The 17,196-nt window shown below is 43.2% G+C and overlaps 1 protein-coding gene across 2 annotated transcripts in view; it reads left to right on the top strand.

Moving 5' to 3' along the window:
- The window catches only part of LOC132366923 (contactin-associated protein-like 3), a 164,108-nt gene extending 157,146 nt beyond the window's left edge, over window positions 1-6,962 (top strand). Inside the window, exons 5-6 of one of the 2 annotated variants that reach the window (XR_009503605.1) lie at window positions 3,645-3,749; window positions 4,594-4,683. Coding sequence is in view for 1 of the 2 variants with exons in the window: in XM_059924372.1 (XP_059780355.1) it covers window positions 6,876-6,956 (81 nt within the window). In the remaining variant the exon portion in view is untranslated. Of the gene's footprint in view, window positions 1-3,644; window positions 3,750-4,593; window positions 4,684-6,875 lie in introns of those variants that run through there. The other variant, XM_059924372.1, reaches the window with a different exon arrangement.
- The last annotated feature ends 10,234 nt before the right edge of the window (window positions 6,963-17,196 follow it).

Below are 17,196 nucleotides of genomic sequence, written 5' to 3'. Positions count from 1 at the left end.
TAATTCCTTGAAGCTGCTAATAGAATATGCCCACTACCCAGCACTCCTTTGAGGCATTCCTTAATAACACTAACCATACTTCATTTTCTTCTTTTGTGTTACTCTTGAAGTTTAGAAGCCAATTCATTTGTCAGAACTAAATTTGTGCCATGTATCAAATAACATACTTTTATTTGCAGTGTTCTAGTATTGTTTTCAACAGCCATATATTGATTTTGAGACAGGCTGGGACCTGGGACCCTTTGCTGGGACCTGGGACCCTTTGCTGCAGTGTTGCAGTGCTTGCACCTCGACACACCTCTCCTCGAGCAACAAAATAACAAAGAAACTGTATGGGACTAAAAATAACGACGTGCATGCCCAGTTGGGGCAAATTCTGGACAAAAGATACAAAGAGACCAAAAAACCCAACTGCCACTTTTGAAGATCCCAGAGCAAAAGCAGTGTACTGCACGTGCCCCCTGCACACAACACCACCTAAGCGGTGGGCAAACCACCTAAGCCACCCTTCTGGCCCGACCCCTGGACACACCCCTGCCCTCACGCCATATAACAGGGGTCCCCAACCCCCAGGCCGCAGCCTGGTAGGAATCAGGCTGCACAGCAGGAGGTGAGTGGCAGGGGAGCGAGTAAAGCTTCACCTCCTGCTCCCCATCGCTCACATTACTGCCTGAAACATCCCCCCACCCCACCCCCTGCCAGTCCGTGGAAAAATGGTCTTCCATGAAACCTGTCCCTGGTGCCAAAAAGGTTTGGGGACCACTGCCATATAAGCAGCAAGCTCGCCCCCGCTTAGGGAGCACGCAAGCAAAGGAACCTGTTGTTTGTTCTCGCTCCCCCCTGCTGCAGCAGGGGCCCCAATAAAGCCTTGCCTGAATTTCTTGTCTGGCCTTTGATCAATTTTTATTGTTTAAGGACGCCAAGAACCCTGGTCGGTAACAATTTCAAAATACGGTCTTGATGTCATTGGAAGTAATTTTTTTCTGACTTTTTCTCTGTTTTCAACATCTTTGCCAGCAAAAGATATGTTCCCAGATGTCTTCTAAAATGTTTTCTTCCTGATCATTTAGAAAGATTGGGAAAGAAAGAGTATTGAGAAACTTGAGCTGTACTTTTGCTGCACAGGAAGGGTGAGCTGTGTTCCATCCTAGATTAATAATATTTCAAGCAGGAGGGAAAAAAAAAAGTAAAAGCCTATAACTTTAGCAATGTGTTTGAAAAAGACTTGATTTCAACAATGTTTCTATCATGCTTACGTTGCAGCTGTCTAAACAATACAGATAACAAAAGCATGTCAATTAAAAGCAGCATTTAGGACCCAGTTTCACAGATCTGCATTGGCCCTGGGTTTCGGATGATTTCAGGGCCAGGCGCTGGGAGTTCCTGTGTGGTGTAGTTGTGCTCAGCCATGGGGCAGGTGGGTTCCCTCTTGCTGTAGGAGAAGGTGGTGGGACACACGGAGATGGTTATCTCTTTCTGCTTTTGACTCTCCTGACTTGCTTCCACCAAGAGGCCATAAACCCAAACTGGAAATACTGATTAAGTGCATACTTTTTCCAACACATTGACCACAACTTGAGATTTTCATGGCGGAATATATTACATAAATGTCTGGAAAGCAAATATTTTAAGTGCACTTTAGGTAGATGTTTGCTTACTTTAATCAAGCAGAAGGAGAGATTATTCTTTTACCTTCTGGAACGTGTTGAGGTAACCTTATCTACAGAAGGGAAAACTTTAGAGTTCACCTGGTACAAAGCACCCGCATCCGGATAAACGAAGGTTGTTCCCGAGGCCAAGCTTGCTGTGCTTGCCGCACGACAGGCCAGTAAATCAGACATGACGCATTGAGGGAAAGAATACGACTTTATTCGGAAAGCCAGCAGACCGAGAAGACGGCGGACTAAAGTCTCAAAATAACCATCTTATCGGGGTTTGGATGCCAGTTTCTTTTATAGCACAGAGATGGGGAGGAGATGAGGAGGTAAAGTAAAAGGGCCATCAGTTTTGCGAATATCCCCTGGAATGGCCAGCCTCAGGGAGGGGATGTGTTAATTTCTTTTTAATTGCAGCCATCCACAGGTGGGCAGAGTCCGTATGTTTCCCTGAACAAAGGCACTTTGGTTTAACATTCAGGCAGAGAAACAGGGTTCCCCGCGGCAGGCCATTATGTACAGACAGTATCCTTTTAGTGAACAAAAGCAGCGGAAGGCAAAGGTTAGTCAAAGAAACAGATCCACCGTGTAGTCAGATTTGGTTCTTCCCTGTAACAAGGTCTCAAAGAGTGAGTGCCTCCCTCCAGGTCACATATAATAATAATATATATAATAATAAAAATTATTCTGGTAGAGAAAAGAATGCAGAACTCTAGCCACTCTAACTCCTTAGTTAAAAAATGAGATTTATTTGCAGGATAAGAATGATGCTGCTATTAAAAATAATAATAGCAATAGCAAGTTTGAAAACTTTCACGTGGACCTATTCAGGTGCTTAATTGGCATTTAAGGCCTTCTAAGTATCTGTACTAGCCTCCTTCAGGTCAGCCTGTGTTGCTGGGAAACTGCTTTTCTCACTACTCTCTGGACAAAACTCTGGGTCTAGTTGCCATTATTCCGTGGAGTGTTTTTAGATCCCACCCGTTGTTAAACACACCCACTTTTGTTATTAATACAAGAACAGATTTTTCAGAGTTTTTTGTCTTTTATTGTTAAAATTTTTTTAATTGAGGTATAATTGACGTAACATTACATTGGTCGCAGGTGTACAATGTCATGATTTGATGTTTGTATATGTTGCAGAGTGATCACCACAATAAGTCCACTTAACATCCACCACCTCACATAGTTACAACACTTTTTTTCTTGTGATGAGAATTTTGAAGAGCCACTCTTCTAGCTACCTTTAAATATGCAATACAGTATTATTAACGTACATAGTCACCATGCTGTGAAAGTTCCATCCCCATGACTTACTCATTTGATAACTGGAAGTGTGTACCTTTTAACCTGCCTCACCCATTTGGCTCACTCATCCCCTGCCTCAGGCAGCCACCAGTCTGTTCTCTATCTGTGAGCTTGACATTTTTTTGTTTGTTTTTTAAGGTCCCATATATGTGAGATGATACGGTATTTATCTTTTTCTGTCTGGCTTATTTCACTTAGCATAGTGCCCTAAAGGTCCATCCATGATGTTGCAAACAGCAAGATTTCATTCTTTTTTATGACTGAATAATCAAAAACAGATTTTTTATTGGTTCTTTAGTAGATGCCAGCTTCTGATATCAGCTTTTAGGTGAAATTATTGTTAATCTTTTTATGTGTGATTTTATGAGTCAGAGTTCAGAAGACCATTTGGATTTGCTATTGTAGGCAGATGTTGAAAATTCAGTTTTTTAATAGAATCTTGTACTGTTTTGTAGATTTTACTTTTTGGATTTGATTCTCAAAAAGAAATCTTAACCTGTAAAATGTTTCTTACTTCCTTTTCTTACCAGGAAGAGATATTAGGAATCATCTAGGAAACAAATGTAGCAGTTTTATGCAATTTAAGCAATAAAAATGAGTTTCAAAATCCTCCTTTACTACCAGTAAAGCTTGAATTTTGTACTTAAATATAATATTTTCCCCCTTCCCCTTTTACCCAAGATTTACCCGCCTATTAATGTGCTGCCCTCGTTGTCTCGGTGAATGAAGTCTGCTACTGGAGAAGGTATGACCAGAAAGGATCACGCCGATGTATCTAACCAGCTGGTACGTATGTTTTCTCCAGGATTGTGTTTAAAGAAATGAATACTTTCTCAGTTCATGCTGCTGTCTTATACCTCTTGTCTTTCTTCCATATCACTTTTCTTCTCCCCCCATCAAAGTAGAATTTTAATATAGAATATATAATATAGAATACTGGAATACAGAAACATTCATTAGAGCCAAACAGTCTTTTTCATAAGGATAACTGCTCATGACAAAGATTAAAGATCACATGCTTGAAACCCACCTCTAATGCTGTATGAGGTAGTTTTTAAATAAAAAAGGCATAAGACGATTAAGTTTTTATTAGTAACCTTTATTATAGAGTATTTCTGAAAGACTATTCCAACTAATTTTTTGTTTAACATATTAGGCAATCACCAGAACGCTAAGGGATACAGCTGTGTATATTCTATGAAATCCTTGGTTTCTATAGTTCTGAGATTGTATACCAAGCATAATTAAAGAAAAATACATTTGACCTTAAAGTAGAAATGATAAATAAACCTACTGATAACCCAGATATTTTTTTTTGAATAGAATTTAGAGATGGATTTCTCCTATTGCGTAAGTTGTGATTTTTAAATGCTCTACAAAATGGAAGCTCATTGATATATTGAGGGAGTGTATTTTTTGTAGAGTGTTAGTAATGTCTATGTATTGCATGCCTGAAGACTCCTTCCTTAGTGAGACTGCCGTATAATAAAGTCTTTCCAATACTTGCATATGTGAATTATGTTTGGAAATAATGTGAAATACTGTGAAGATAGCTACAGCAATACACTTATAATGCCCAGAGTACCGTTACCATTTATAAAGGTTCATGTAAACCTTTTTTTCTCTTTAGTATGCATGCTATGCTATTGGTAAGGATGTGCAGGCCATGAAAGCCGTAGTTGGAGAAGAAGCCCTTACCTCAGATGATGTGCTTTACTTGGAATTTCTGCAGAAGTTTGAGAGGAACTTCATTGCTCAGGGTAAGATTACTATTTTCCTATGAATAGAAACAGCATCATATGTAGTTTTGAGGACTTCTTTCCTAGTCTGAGAGAATTTACATTGGTCGCCATACAAGTTTCCTTCTGATTAGAGAAGAGGTTCTTCCAGCCGCCTGCCATGTCTTTGTTCTTAGCCCTCTGGTTCCTTCCCCTCTACCTTCAATTTCTTTATCCATTTATTTAGCTCCTGTCTTATTTTATATCTTCCTTACAACCGGCCTTCTGCGCTCCTACCTCCATTGCCACTTCTCCTCGCTCTTAACCTCTCTGCAATGCTCTCCTCTGGCTGTGGGGGTTTTGGACTTTCCCAGTCCCTCTGTTTTCATCCTCCTGATTTCTTATCTTCCTGCTTCTTAATTGTTAATGTTCCCAAAGGCTTAATTACCTGTTCTTTCTGTGCTTTTTTTCCCCTATGCTGATGACTAACTTGCTATGTATGAGCCTTTACCCTCTTTCTGAAGCTCTAATCCCACATCTCCAGCTAGGAAGCCTGTGTTTATGCCACCATCCTCTCTGGCTCAGCGTGGTGAGAACCAAAGTCTTTTCCCAACTGACCACCTGCCTAGCAATTCCCTTTTCAATTTCTGTCTACCTCTGGCTTATCCTGTTCTCTTTTCATTCCTATTAAAAAAACTTAGGCCAGTGTTTCTCAAAGTTGAATGTGCTTTTGAATCTACCAGGGATCTTGTTGAAGTGCAGATTCTGATTCGGTAGGTGTGGGTGGGGCCAGAGAGCCTGTATTTTGACAAGTTCCTGGGCGATGTTGAAGCTGCTGATCTCTGACCACTCTTTGTGTCCCAAGACCTAGTCCAGACCTTTGTCCCATCATCCTTGGCCGTTAGTGCCAGCATCTTCACCAGTCTCCCTGACTCGCTATGTGCCATTGCCGGGGTAAATTTAGTATTAATTTTATTGATTGTCCTTCTGTTAAAAAGTCTATAATGGTTTTTATTACATAGCATGTGTAGGGCTTTCAAGCTGTTTTGTTTGGTCTCTTCCCTACCACCCCTGCTAATGCTGGTAAACTCTATTTTTGACCTCACTGATACTTACAAACGATGTGTTTATTTTGGAATAATGCATCAGCTGCACACTTAGGATTTGTGCGCTTTTCTATTTGTGTGATACATTTTTTTTTTAATTTATTTATTTATTTTTATTTATGGCTGTGTTGGGTCTTTGTTTCTCTGCGAGGGCTTTCTCTAGTTGTGGCAAGCGGGGGCCACTCTTCATCGCAGTGCGCGGGCCTCTCACTATTGCTACCTCTTGTTGCGGAGCACAGGCTCCAGACGCGCAGGCTCAGTAATTGTGGCTCACGGGCCCGGTTGCTCCGCGGCATGTGGGATCTTCCCAGACCAGGGCTCGAACCCGTGTCCCCTGCATTGGCAGGCAGATTCTCAACCACTGCGCCACCAGGGAAGCCCCGTGTGTGATACATTTTTTAAGTACCATTAAAATCCCCACAACATATGATTGTTGGGTTTTCTAAAAAAAAAAAAAAAAAAAAAATTTATGCAGAACCTTAATATCTTAAAAAGATAAAAATTATTCTGGTAGAGAAAAGAATGCAGAACTCTAGCCACTCTAACTCCTTAGTTAAAAAATGAGATTTATTTGCAGGATAAGAATGATGCTGCTATTAAAAATAATAATAGCAATAGCAAGTTTGAAAACTTTTACGTGGACCTATTCAGGTGCTTAATTGGCATTTAAGGCCTTCTAAGTATCTGTACTAGCCTCCTTCAGGTCAGCCTGTGTTGCTGGGAAACTGCTTTTCTCACTACTCTCTGGACAAAACTCTGGGTCTAGTTGCCATTATTCCATGGAGTGTTTTTAGATCCCACCCGTTGTTAAACACACACACACACACACACACACACACACGCACGCACGCACGCGCCCAACGTCTCGCCTGCGGGCTTTCTCGCTTTTCTCTGATTCCCAGGGGTACTTACTGTCTAGACCCTCATTTCCACATTTGGTCACATCCAGTCCTGGGAGACCTGACTGCTTTGTGTTTCTTTTTTATATTTCATGCTCACAGTGCTAGACCCATAACAATAAATTTTGAATAACGCTGATAAGTTGGAAGTACTTGGCCTTTATTCATCTAATCTCAATTTTTTGTAAGGTCCTTACGAAAACCGCACTGTCTATGAGACTTTGGACATTGGCTGGCAACTGCTCCGAATCTTCCCCAAAGAAATGCTGAAGAGAATCCCTCAGAGCACCTTGAGCGAATTCTACCCTCGAGACTCTGCCAAGCATTAGCTGCTACTTCATCGCTGGCTCGATGCTCTTGTGAAATACGGTTCTGTTTTCTTTATTCCTTTTGCACTCCCCCATCCCCACCTTTGTGTTGGAGTTTACTGTGTTACCCTGTAATTAAAAACAAAGAATAGGTAACATATTGTGCCAGTGTTGCAATGTTTTAAACTGCTAACAGACTTTAAAATATCCCCTGTTCCGAAAACCTGGAACTGCAGTGCTTTGTTTAAAGTAGCTGAGGGTTGGAGGTGAAGTTTTCTTACTGATGTGTGTATTTGTACGTAGTGGTGTAGTTAGCTGCCTAGTGTCCTCATTATTTGGGTCTCTCAGACCTTCCCTGTCCACCCCCTCCAGAGTATCACTATCTGAAGTTACAATGCTTTGATCTCCAAACTAGGGACAAGATAGGGTCTGAAAGACGCTTCCTCTCCTAGCCGAGACGCTTTCCTGAGCGCTTGTTTTTAGACTTTGGTGTGCCTCTGGGTCTGCTCTAAGCAGACGGCTTTTCCTGTCCACCTGCTGTTTCCTATTTAATGAATAGGTTAGAAAAGGAGTTTCCTTTTCCTCTTTGGTGCGGATAAGTTTCAACTCCTGTGTCTTACTGTTCTCCCTCCCTCTGAGTAACACAGAATCATGCAGCTTTTGCCCAACTGGCATTGATCTGATAGTAGTGAGATGCCCTGTCTTGATGATCCCTTACTGGGTTTCCATGCAGAGGAATCATAATGAAAATAATTAATAGAATTCTTGGTTGGAAAGAGTTGGGATACAATTTTTTAAGAAAGAAAAAACCTATATCGGTTCTACATTCGGACATGCTAACAGTGGTTTTAAGTTTCTAAAGTGTTGACCGGATGCGAAAGGCAAGGTGGGGAAGAGAAAGCTCTTCTGTGTATGGAATCTTTTATATATATATATAATCTATGGATATTTTAAACTCTGTTAGATAGCAGCCTTTGGAAAATCCCCTATTTGGTCCTGCTTTCTGACCTATCTGCCTTTTCAGGGTAATCTTGTGGCACAAGTGATAGCATTTAAAAGCTTTAGTCTTTTAATTCCTCCTCCTTCCTGCTGCGAGCCCTGAGCTGTCTTCTGTGCACTTCTGACATGTCTACTGTTTGGTCTCTCTGTGTTCTTTGTTACTTGGGTGCAGTAGCAACTTCTCTGTGCATTCCATCTTTCTTTCAAGTTGTGTAAAGTTCTTCACTTTTTTTCTCTGAGGGTGTAGGGGGTGGGGGGAGTCAGCATGATTATATTTTAATGTAGAAAATGTGACCTGGATATAAAATGAAAATAAATATTAAATTAAATGGAAGTTACCTAACGTGACTCTGTATCTTCTAATCAGAAAAGCAATAGCAACAAGCAAATATATAATAATGCACCTGTCTTTGATTGACAGTTTTGAACATCATAACCAGTATTGTGAACCAGCCCCTTGATTCACAATATTATGAACCATGTCCCCTTTACAGGGACATGGCCCATGTTCTGTACCCTCTGCCTTTTAGGCTGCCCTTTCAAGCTCTTTTCAGTAATACCTCTTCCAACATATTGTAGTTTGATCCAAGGTTGAGAGTTGGTAGGGTGTGGGGTTGTTTGTTTGTTTATTTGTTTGTTTTGCAGATCGTTAGTGGCTGTAAGTTCTCTGAAACTTGAAGTTTTGATTCAGGGTCCACTTAGCATTTTCGAGAGTTACTAAGGTGTTTTATAGCATTCTTTGTTTCAGACATTCTCAGGACCTTTAGAGCCTGTCTGCCATGAATGAAAGAGGGTAATAAATAGAAAATGAAATACATACTGAAGCAAGCCAAAACTTGCTTCAAATAAAATCTGAACTAGATGGTCCAGTATATAAAGGAAACATACTTGTTAAAGCACAGGGATGTGGCATCACGGTGGTCTCCCATTTCTTTCCCCTCTTCAACTCAGAGTGACATTTAGGAGATGTAGAGGAAGAGGCTCAGTCATAGCAAGAGTAGGTAGACCTGTGTTCTGATTCTGGTGCTGCCACTAACTGTATGGTCTTGCTTAGTCATTTAACAGATTTGTGTTCCTTTTAGGGTTATTATAAGGACTAGAGATTTTGCTTTTTATATCGCTTTTTAACTTATGTAAAAAAAAACCAGTTTGTTGTATTGGCATGTGTCTATTTCTGTATTCTCTATCCTATTCATTGAACCATGTATCTATCCTTCCACCAATACCACACTGTCTTACTTATAGCTTTACAGTAGGTCTTAATATCCTCTAACTATATTCTACTTTCTCAAAATTGTTTTACTTATTCTGGTTCCTTTGCCTTTACCTTTTGTTCATACATTTTAGAATAAACTTGTCCATGTTGACAAAAAAATTCTGTTGGAAGTTGACCTTTTATTATGTTGAGTCTTCCAATCCATGAATGCGATATGTCTCTCCATTGATTTAGGTCTTGTTTGGTTGTATCATACAGATCCTCTATTAAAATATTTATAATCAAATATTTCATGTTTTGGAAGCATTGTGTATGGCATTGTGTTGTTTTGTTTTTTTTTAATTTTTCTTTTTTTACTTTTGTCTGTGTTGGGTCTTCGTTTCTGTGCGAGGGCTTTCTCTAGTTGTGGCGAGTGGGGGCCACTCTTCATCGTGGTGCACGGGCCTCTCACTGTCATAGCCTCTCTTGTTGCGGAGCACAGGCTCCAGACGCACAGGCTCAGTAGTTGTGGCTCACGGGCCTAGTCGCTCCACGGCGTGTGGGATCTTCCCAGACCAGGGCTCAAACCCGTGTCCCCTGCATTGGCAGGCAGATTCTCAACCACTGCGCCACCAGGGAAGCCCCGGCATTGTGTTTTTAGTTTTGGTTTCCAGTTGTTCATTGTTAATATTTGGAAATATGACTAATGTTTTTGTGTTGATCTTGTATCCTGAGACTTTGTTAAAGTAATTGCCACTTATTAATTGCTTCTTAGAGATTTCTTGGGATTTTCTATGCAGACAGTCATGCTATCCATGAGTATGGACAGTAATATTTCTTCCTTTCTAATCTGTGTGTCTTTCTTTCTTTTTCTTGCCATGCTGCACTGGCTAGTACCTACAGTACTAAGTTGAAAAGGAGAGATGAAAGAGGACATTCTGGCCTTCTTTTGAATTTAGGAGGAAAACATTCATTCTCTCACCAATAAGTATGATGTTCACTGTCGGTTTTTTGTAGATATTCTTTACTGGGTTGAAGTAGAGCCCTTCTATTCCTGAGAGTTTCTGACATGAATGTGTGTTGAAGTTCATCAAATGCTTTTTCTTCATTAATTGATGTGGCCATGTAGAGTTTCTTCTTCAATCTATTAATATGGCAAATTACACTGATGATTTTTGAATAGTAAACCAAGCTTGTGTTCCGAGAATAGACTCCAGTTGATCAGAGTGTATTGTTATTTGCTGCCTTCTTCATGTGTTGATTTTATTGTGCAATTTTTTTCCCGTTTCCGTGTGTGAAAGCTTAGATTATTGATCTGAGACCTTCCCTCTTTTCTATTATAAGCATTTAGTGCCATTCGTTTCCCTCTTAATAATGTTTTCTCTGGATCCTTCCACATTTTATGTGTTGTATTTTCATTTTCACTCAGTTCTATTTATCTTAAAATTTTTCCTTGAAATTCCTCTTTAACCATGGATTATTTAGAAGTGTGCATCTTAATTTCCAAATGTTTGGAGGCATTCTACTTCTCGTTCTCATTTTTATACAATTTAAAGCTTAGACTTTGGACACAGTGGAATAAAATGCAATTATGTTTGTTTAGTTATTTTATAGAGGTTCTTCAAATATCACTGGAGTGAAGTTTTCAAATATTAGTTTTACATAGTAGTTCTCAGTCTTTTGCACTTGTAACCATAAGAGAGTTCCCTAAAAATATGTAACCCTGGCTGCTGGAGCCATGTTTATCAGGGGCAGTTCACAGTCACAGGAATAGTGGGGAGTTTGTGGGTCCCCACTGCACACTTTGTTCTGGGCCAGCACACAGGGATCCAGTAGGGATCCAGGGTCCAGGAGAGGGACCCAAACTTTGGGCTCTGGTGTTTATATTGCAGAATCAGGGAAGCCCAGGTCCCGTGTGGGCAGGAACTAGGACCAGCACTGGGACACACAGGACCTAGGTCCAGTCCCTCTCCATGGAACGAGCAGTCAGGCTGAGGGAGGCCCAGCCTCTCTCCTGCTGGTCAGGGCTGAGCCAAGCTGCGGTTGCAGCTGTATTGCTCAGTAGACCCATGGCTAAGTCACCAGCTATGACAGCCGTAAGCCCTGGCTATAGGTAGTGTCCATGAAGTCTTGAGGAAGGCCGGCCTTCCTCCTGCAGGGAGGCAGTCTTGAACAAGTTAGCCCTGCCCTGTCACTACTTCAACAACCAAAATTTTCATTACTCCCTCTTGCTCCCCAACCCCACTCAGATAAAAGCATAGTTTCTCATGGGGTGGCCAACCTTTTATTTTTCAAACATTATCAACATCATTTCATACAAGAAAGGACATTCGAACCCCAATTAACTAAGAAGCACATATTGCAGAATAAGCTCGTTGGCCCTAAAACAAGACCCTTAGCTATTTCCATGGACCATCCTTGATTTCTCCATTATGCTGCTGAGTAGTGCAAAGTTGGTGCTCAAGAACTCCTTGGATGATGGTGTGCTATCAACAGCTGCTGTGAACGCAAGCAGCTGGCACCCTCGGTGGCTATATGGGCAGAGGAGTTGAGGAGACAGTAGGTGATGGCTCTGTGCTGTCAGTGAGGGCTGTCCTCTGCCTGCACCCCTTTTAATCCCTTTGTATCCCTACCACCTGAGGAATGAAGGCAGTGATGAGTTATTGGCAGAATTGCCCTGTCTGATAAGAGGGTCACCTGCAAGCCAGAGGGCCCAAATCCTCCCTGGAACACATCACTCCCTACCCACCACTTAACAATTCCCTTCAAACAAAGGTGCAAATTTGTAATAGCTGCACCGTTAAGATATGCCGTCTGTGATTCGGACAACTGTGACTCCTTGCCCTGTTCTTGGAGGAACATGACATTTTGTAGGGAGAACCCAGGCCAGGTGGCCAAAGTCTCTGTCAAGTCTGTTTCTTCAGCCAATACTTTGATTCAAGTTGAGGGTGGTGGAGATGAGTGGGCCTTCACCATGATAGCCTTTCCCTGGTATCACTGGCCAAGGTTCCCTTTGGTGAACATTACATACAAAAGCTTGCCCAGCACATGACTTGCTCTCAGCCGAGCCGTGGCCATGCTGCTCCTAGGATTAGGCACCTCCTTTGCACACCCTGTGGATGGTGCTCATTTCCTTGATTCTGTGAATGGGGCATTTGTTAAACTACTATTTCTTGAGGCCTGTAAACTATTATTTCTTGATGTCTGTGCAAGTTTCAATTCTGCAATTTCTATTTCCTTCTTCTTACGGATTGAAAAACACTAGTGAAATTCCTCATCTTACAATCTCTGCTCCTTAACATTAACCGTAGTCTTCTTAAAGTCCTTGGTCTTGCTCTCTCAAAGGCTCCCTGGGGCTTGATTCCAGTGGGCTGGTGAGGTGGACACCACTGAGCTTGACAACATGCCATACTCCACCCAAGCCTGGAGATCTCCGGTGTCTGGGGGAAAAGGCAGGGGCCGTGAGACAGGAGACAAGAATGGAGGTAAATTCAGGGGTAAAGCCCAGGGAAGAGTCCGTATGTCAGTTGCAGGTCAGCTATGGGCCCTGTGTCCGAGAAGATGCCCCTCAGTGTGGGATGACCAGCTGCTCTCCGAGAGAGCGAGGCTCCTGGCCCCGGCTTCTCATGTGATACTGGGGCAGATCCTATGCACAGAGGCTGTGGCCTGCAGGGGGCGTGTATCAGCACCTCTGCAGGGTCGAGGGGCCAAAGGGGGCCATGGGCAACCTCTCCCAGGAGAAGTCACCTGCCCTGGGGCTGGGGCATCAGTCCCTCAGACCCACACCATCTACCTTTCTACCTGGGTTCCAAGCCCAGCAAGGCACAATCCTGACTTCCCCAGTGTAGGATTTCCCCAGTGTGTGACAAGCCAGGCTGTGGCCACCTACCCCGAGGGTATAGTTCAGCGGGGCAAAGCCCGTCACTGCCCCCTGGTGAGGCAACTACAACAGAAAGGTGAACTTTTGAGAGCAAGGGTCAGGAGGCAGGGAGGAGAGGCAGAAACCCAAGAAAGGACCCATCGCCTGAGCCCACATCCTTGTCCACCTCTGTGGGGTCAGTCAACCTCCAGTGTCTGCTCTGAGATCACAAGACCCCACAGTACTGGCCATCACAACCACCTGCCTCAGAACAAAACAAGAGGGCACAAGAGCAGGAGGCCCATATGATAAGTGGGGTCTGTTGCGGAGGTGCTCCCTGGGCCAAGTGACAAGACATGGCTTCTCAGGGCACAGCTGCCCCCAGAATCAGCATAAATGTCTGGGCTGTGAGCCCATTGATTCTGGGAAGGGCACCAGCACAAGGTGAACAGATGCTCCATCCTTTGCGTCAGGCAAGCCAGGAGCCCAGCACTGACAAGCAGCCTGCGTTACACCCTCATGTTTCACAGGGCAGGAGCCTCGGGGTGGGGGTGGGGGGGAATGGGGCCTGCCCTGAGGTCACAGCAGAGAAGGTTTGCTGCTGGAGGGCCACACACAGGACAGCTGTGTAGAATGTGATCAAAGGCTCTCTGGTGCTTCATGCCATTCAAATCCAGGGGCTCTTAAACAGCCCGAGGGTGAGATACCGCCAAATCCTTGCTGAAATTTCTGAGCCCATCCTCAGATCCCAAATTTTGCCCAGATTGCCAAAAGATTCATGGACTTCTGGTCCAGGACCCGATTCATCTGGACTGCTCAGTACACAGCAAGATTGCCAGGACGGGGCCTAGGGATCTTGCCCACACAACCGTCCCTGACATTTGCTCCTGGAGAACCACCTGCCCAGCTACCGACATCTCCTCCTTCCCTCTCATCAGGCTAAATGCAACTGGGAGAAAGGCAACACAAAAGGAGGCAAATGTGGAAACATAAACCCGACAGTGCTGTCTCCCCCAGCCAAGACTAAGAGTCCATGAGTCTACCCACTGCACTCACTTGAAAGCCCCCACATATCACCAGGAGCACAGAGAGCACACAGGCCATCAGATACACCTGACCTCAATTTCCTCCTGAGAGAGCACTCAGGGGCCTCCCTGGGATTTGGAGGTGTCAACAATTCACTGCATTGTGGCTTATGCCACAGAGCAATTTTGAACAAGGATTATAGTACCGGTAAACTTTAAGCACTGCTTTAAGTCCAATCACTTTATGTTTAAAGAGAGAGGAATTGGGACTTGCCTGGTGGCGCAGTGGTTGGGAATTCGCCTGCCAATGCAGGGGACATGGGTTTGATCCCTGGTCTGGGAAGATCCCACATGCCGCCGAGCAACTAAGCCCGTGCTCCACAATTACTGAGCCTGCGCTCTAGAGCCCACGAACTACGACTACTGAGCCCGTGTGCCACGACTACTGACGCCCGCGCGCCTAGAGCCCGTGCTCCGCAACAAGAGAAGCCACCGCAATGAGAAGCCTGCTCACTGCGACTAGAGAAAGCCTGCGCACAGCAACGAAGACCCAACGCAGCTAAAAACAAATAAGTCAATTAATGAATTTGAAAAAAGAGAGAGAGGAATGGAATATTTTAAACAGAGACATAGGAGCCCTTTAAAGGGCAAAAACATGTTGCTTACAGCTTTTCACATGGAAAAGGAAACAAAAAGTGACTGGGTTTGCCGTTTTCCTTGAATTTGTCTAGTACTAGCACTAGATAATATTGACGATCTTCACGCTTGATCACAAACAACATGATGCTGTAATATTCAAACTGTTGGTGAAACTTTTTTAATCTCATGATTTACTCTGGAACAATTGTGTTGACATAGGTACTGATGGTGCAAAAGCAAAGGTGGCAGAAGTGCTGGCACCTTAACCCAAATCAAGGAGTAGCACCAAACTGTACTAGTTGGGCTTGTATTCACTATCATACACTTGTATTAACAGTGCCAGTTCCAGTTAAGAATGTTCTGTCTTCAACAGTAAAAATGATTGATGTTAGTAAATCTTGACCATTGAAATTGAATATTTTATAGTGGATGATGAAATTCAACATACAAACATCACACATCTGTATATCAAAGGGAGTGGGAAAAAGTTAGATCAGATACTGATAAAGAGGAAGTGGATGACACGGATGATAGATGTGAAAAATTAGCTAAAATGTAGCACAGAAAAGAAACGGTCAGAAATTATGAATGAGAAATCTATGGACCTAGAGTCTGCTGGTGGCTTGATTTTGGACTTTGCAGCCTCCAGAACTGTGAGAAATATACGTCTTTTGTTTAAGCCACCCAGTCTGTGGTGGTTTGTTATAGCCCTTTGAGCTAAGACATATTTTAGTACCAAGAAGTAGCAAATACCTAAATATGTGGAAGTGGCCATGGAATTGGATAGTAGGTAAAGGCTGAAAGAGATTTGAAGTGCATGCTAAAAAAGAGCTGAAATCGCCATAAAGTCCTTTCAGCCTATACCTATTAAAAGTGATTCTGGTGATGGCTCAGAAAGCAAAGAGGCACACTGGAGAGAAAGTCTCCATCTTTGTAGAGAATACAGAAATAATCATGAACAGATAGAAATATGGACGTTAGATGCTATTCTGGTGAGGTCTCCAACAGAAATGAGGAACACATTATTAGAAATTGGAGGAGAGGCAATTCTTATTATAAAGTGGCAAAGAACTTGACTGAACTGTGTTCTGGCGTTTTGGGGGAGGTAGACCTTGTAAGTGATGAAATTGAATATTCATCTGAGGAGATCTCTGAACAAAGTTTGGAAGAAGTAGCTTGGTTCCTCATCACCGCTCCTAGTAAAACACATCAGGAGAAAGATAAATTGAAGACCAAATTGTTAAGCAAAAAGAAATCAGAACTTAGAGATTTGGAAACTTCTCAGCCTATCCATATTTGAAAGTGAGAAAGCTTGTTCTGAAGAAACTCTAAGGGTGCAGCTGAGCAACCCTTTGAAGAAGAGATCATAGGTGTGATATTAATTTAATTAGTCATCTCAGCAGAGGCCAGGAGTAGAGAAGGGACACTGCCAGTTTGAACTAAAGGGGACAGAGAAAGCCAGGCAGAATGAGGAAGGCTGTCAGAATTCTTGGATTCTACAGAATGGGAGACTAGAGCCATTTGGCTGTGAATGTGTACTCCTCTTGACGAAAAGGGAAGAAGGACCCCAAAGGTGATTCCGAGGTCATCGGGTCTGTCAATCCCACCACAGGCCCAGGGGGCCTCAGTTTCAAAGTGTGAGATTGTCGCCCTCACAGAGAGTCATGGTGTAGGTGGGGGCCCTACAGAGAGCTGCAGTGTGGGTGGCACCCCACCAAGCTGAAGGAGTGGGGCTGCCCCACCGAGCTGTGGGGATGATGCTGCCACCCCAGCGGGCCTGGAGGGCAAAGCATCAAACTAAAGAGGGTTATTCTCGTTCCTTAAGATCTAATGGGATTGGCCTTGCTAGGCTTTGGACTAGCTTGGAAACTGTCACCCCTTCCTTCTTTCCTGTTTCTGCCTTTTGGAGTAGGGCTGTCTATTCTATGCCAGTCCCAGCATCGTATTTGGAAACACTTAACTTGTTTGGGTCACAGATTTACAGCTACAGAGGAATTTTGCCTCAGGATGAATAGGACCTCCAGTTTCACCCATATGTGATTTAGATGGTGTTTAGATCAGACTTTGGACTTTAAATTTTGCAGTTGATGTTGGAATGAGTTAAGGCTTTTGAGGCTGTTGGGATAGAATGAATGTATTTTGCATACAATAAGGACACGAATTTTGGGTACCAGGGGCAGAATGCTATGGACGTATATCCCCCCCCACCAATTCTTATGTTGAAGCCCTACCCTTCAATGTATTTGGGGATAGGGCCTTTGGGAGGTAATTAGGGCATGGGAATGGAGCTTTCATAATGGGTTTAGTGCCCTTAAAAGAAAAGACACACGAGAGATCCCTCTTTCTCTCTGCCACGTGAGGACGCGGTAAGAAGACAACCATCTGAAAAGTAGGAAGAGAGCTCTCACCAGGACCTGAATATGGCACCTTGATCTTGGACTTCCAACCTTCAGAACTGTTAAGAAATTACCGTCTGTTTTTCAAG

Source organism: Balaenoptera ricei, chromosome 6 (assembly GCF_028023285.1).
Source record: "Balaenoptera ricei isolate mBalRic1 chromosome 6, mBalRic1.hap2, whole genome shotgun sequence".
Lineage (NCBI taxonomy): Eukaryota > Metazoa > Chordata > Mammalia > Artiodactyla > Balaenopteridae > Balaenoptera > Balaenoptera ricei.
The sequence above is the reverse complement of the archived record's forward strand: the minus strand, read 5'-3'. Positions and strand labels throughout refer to the sequence as shown.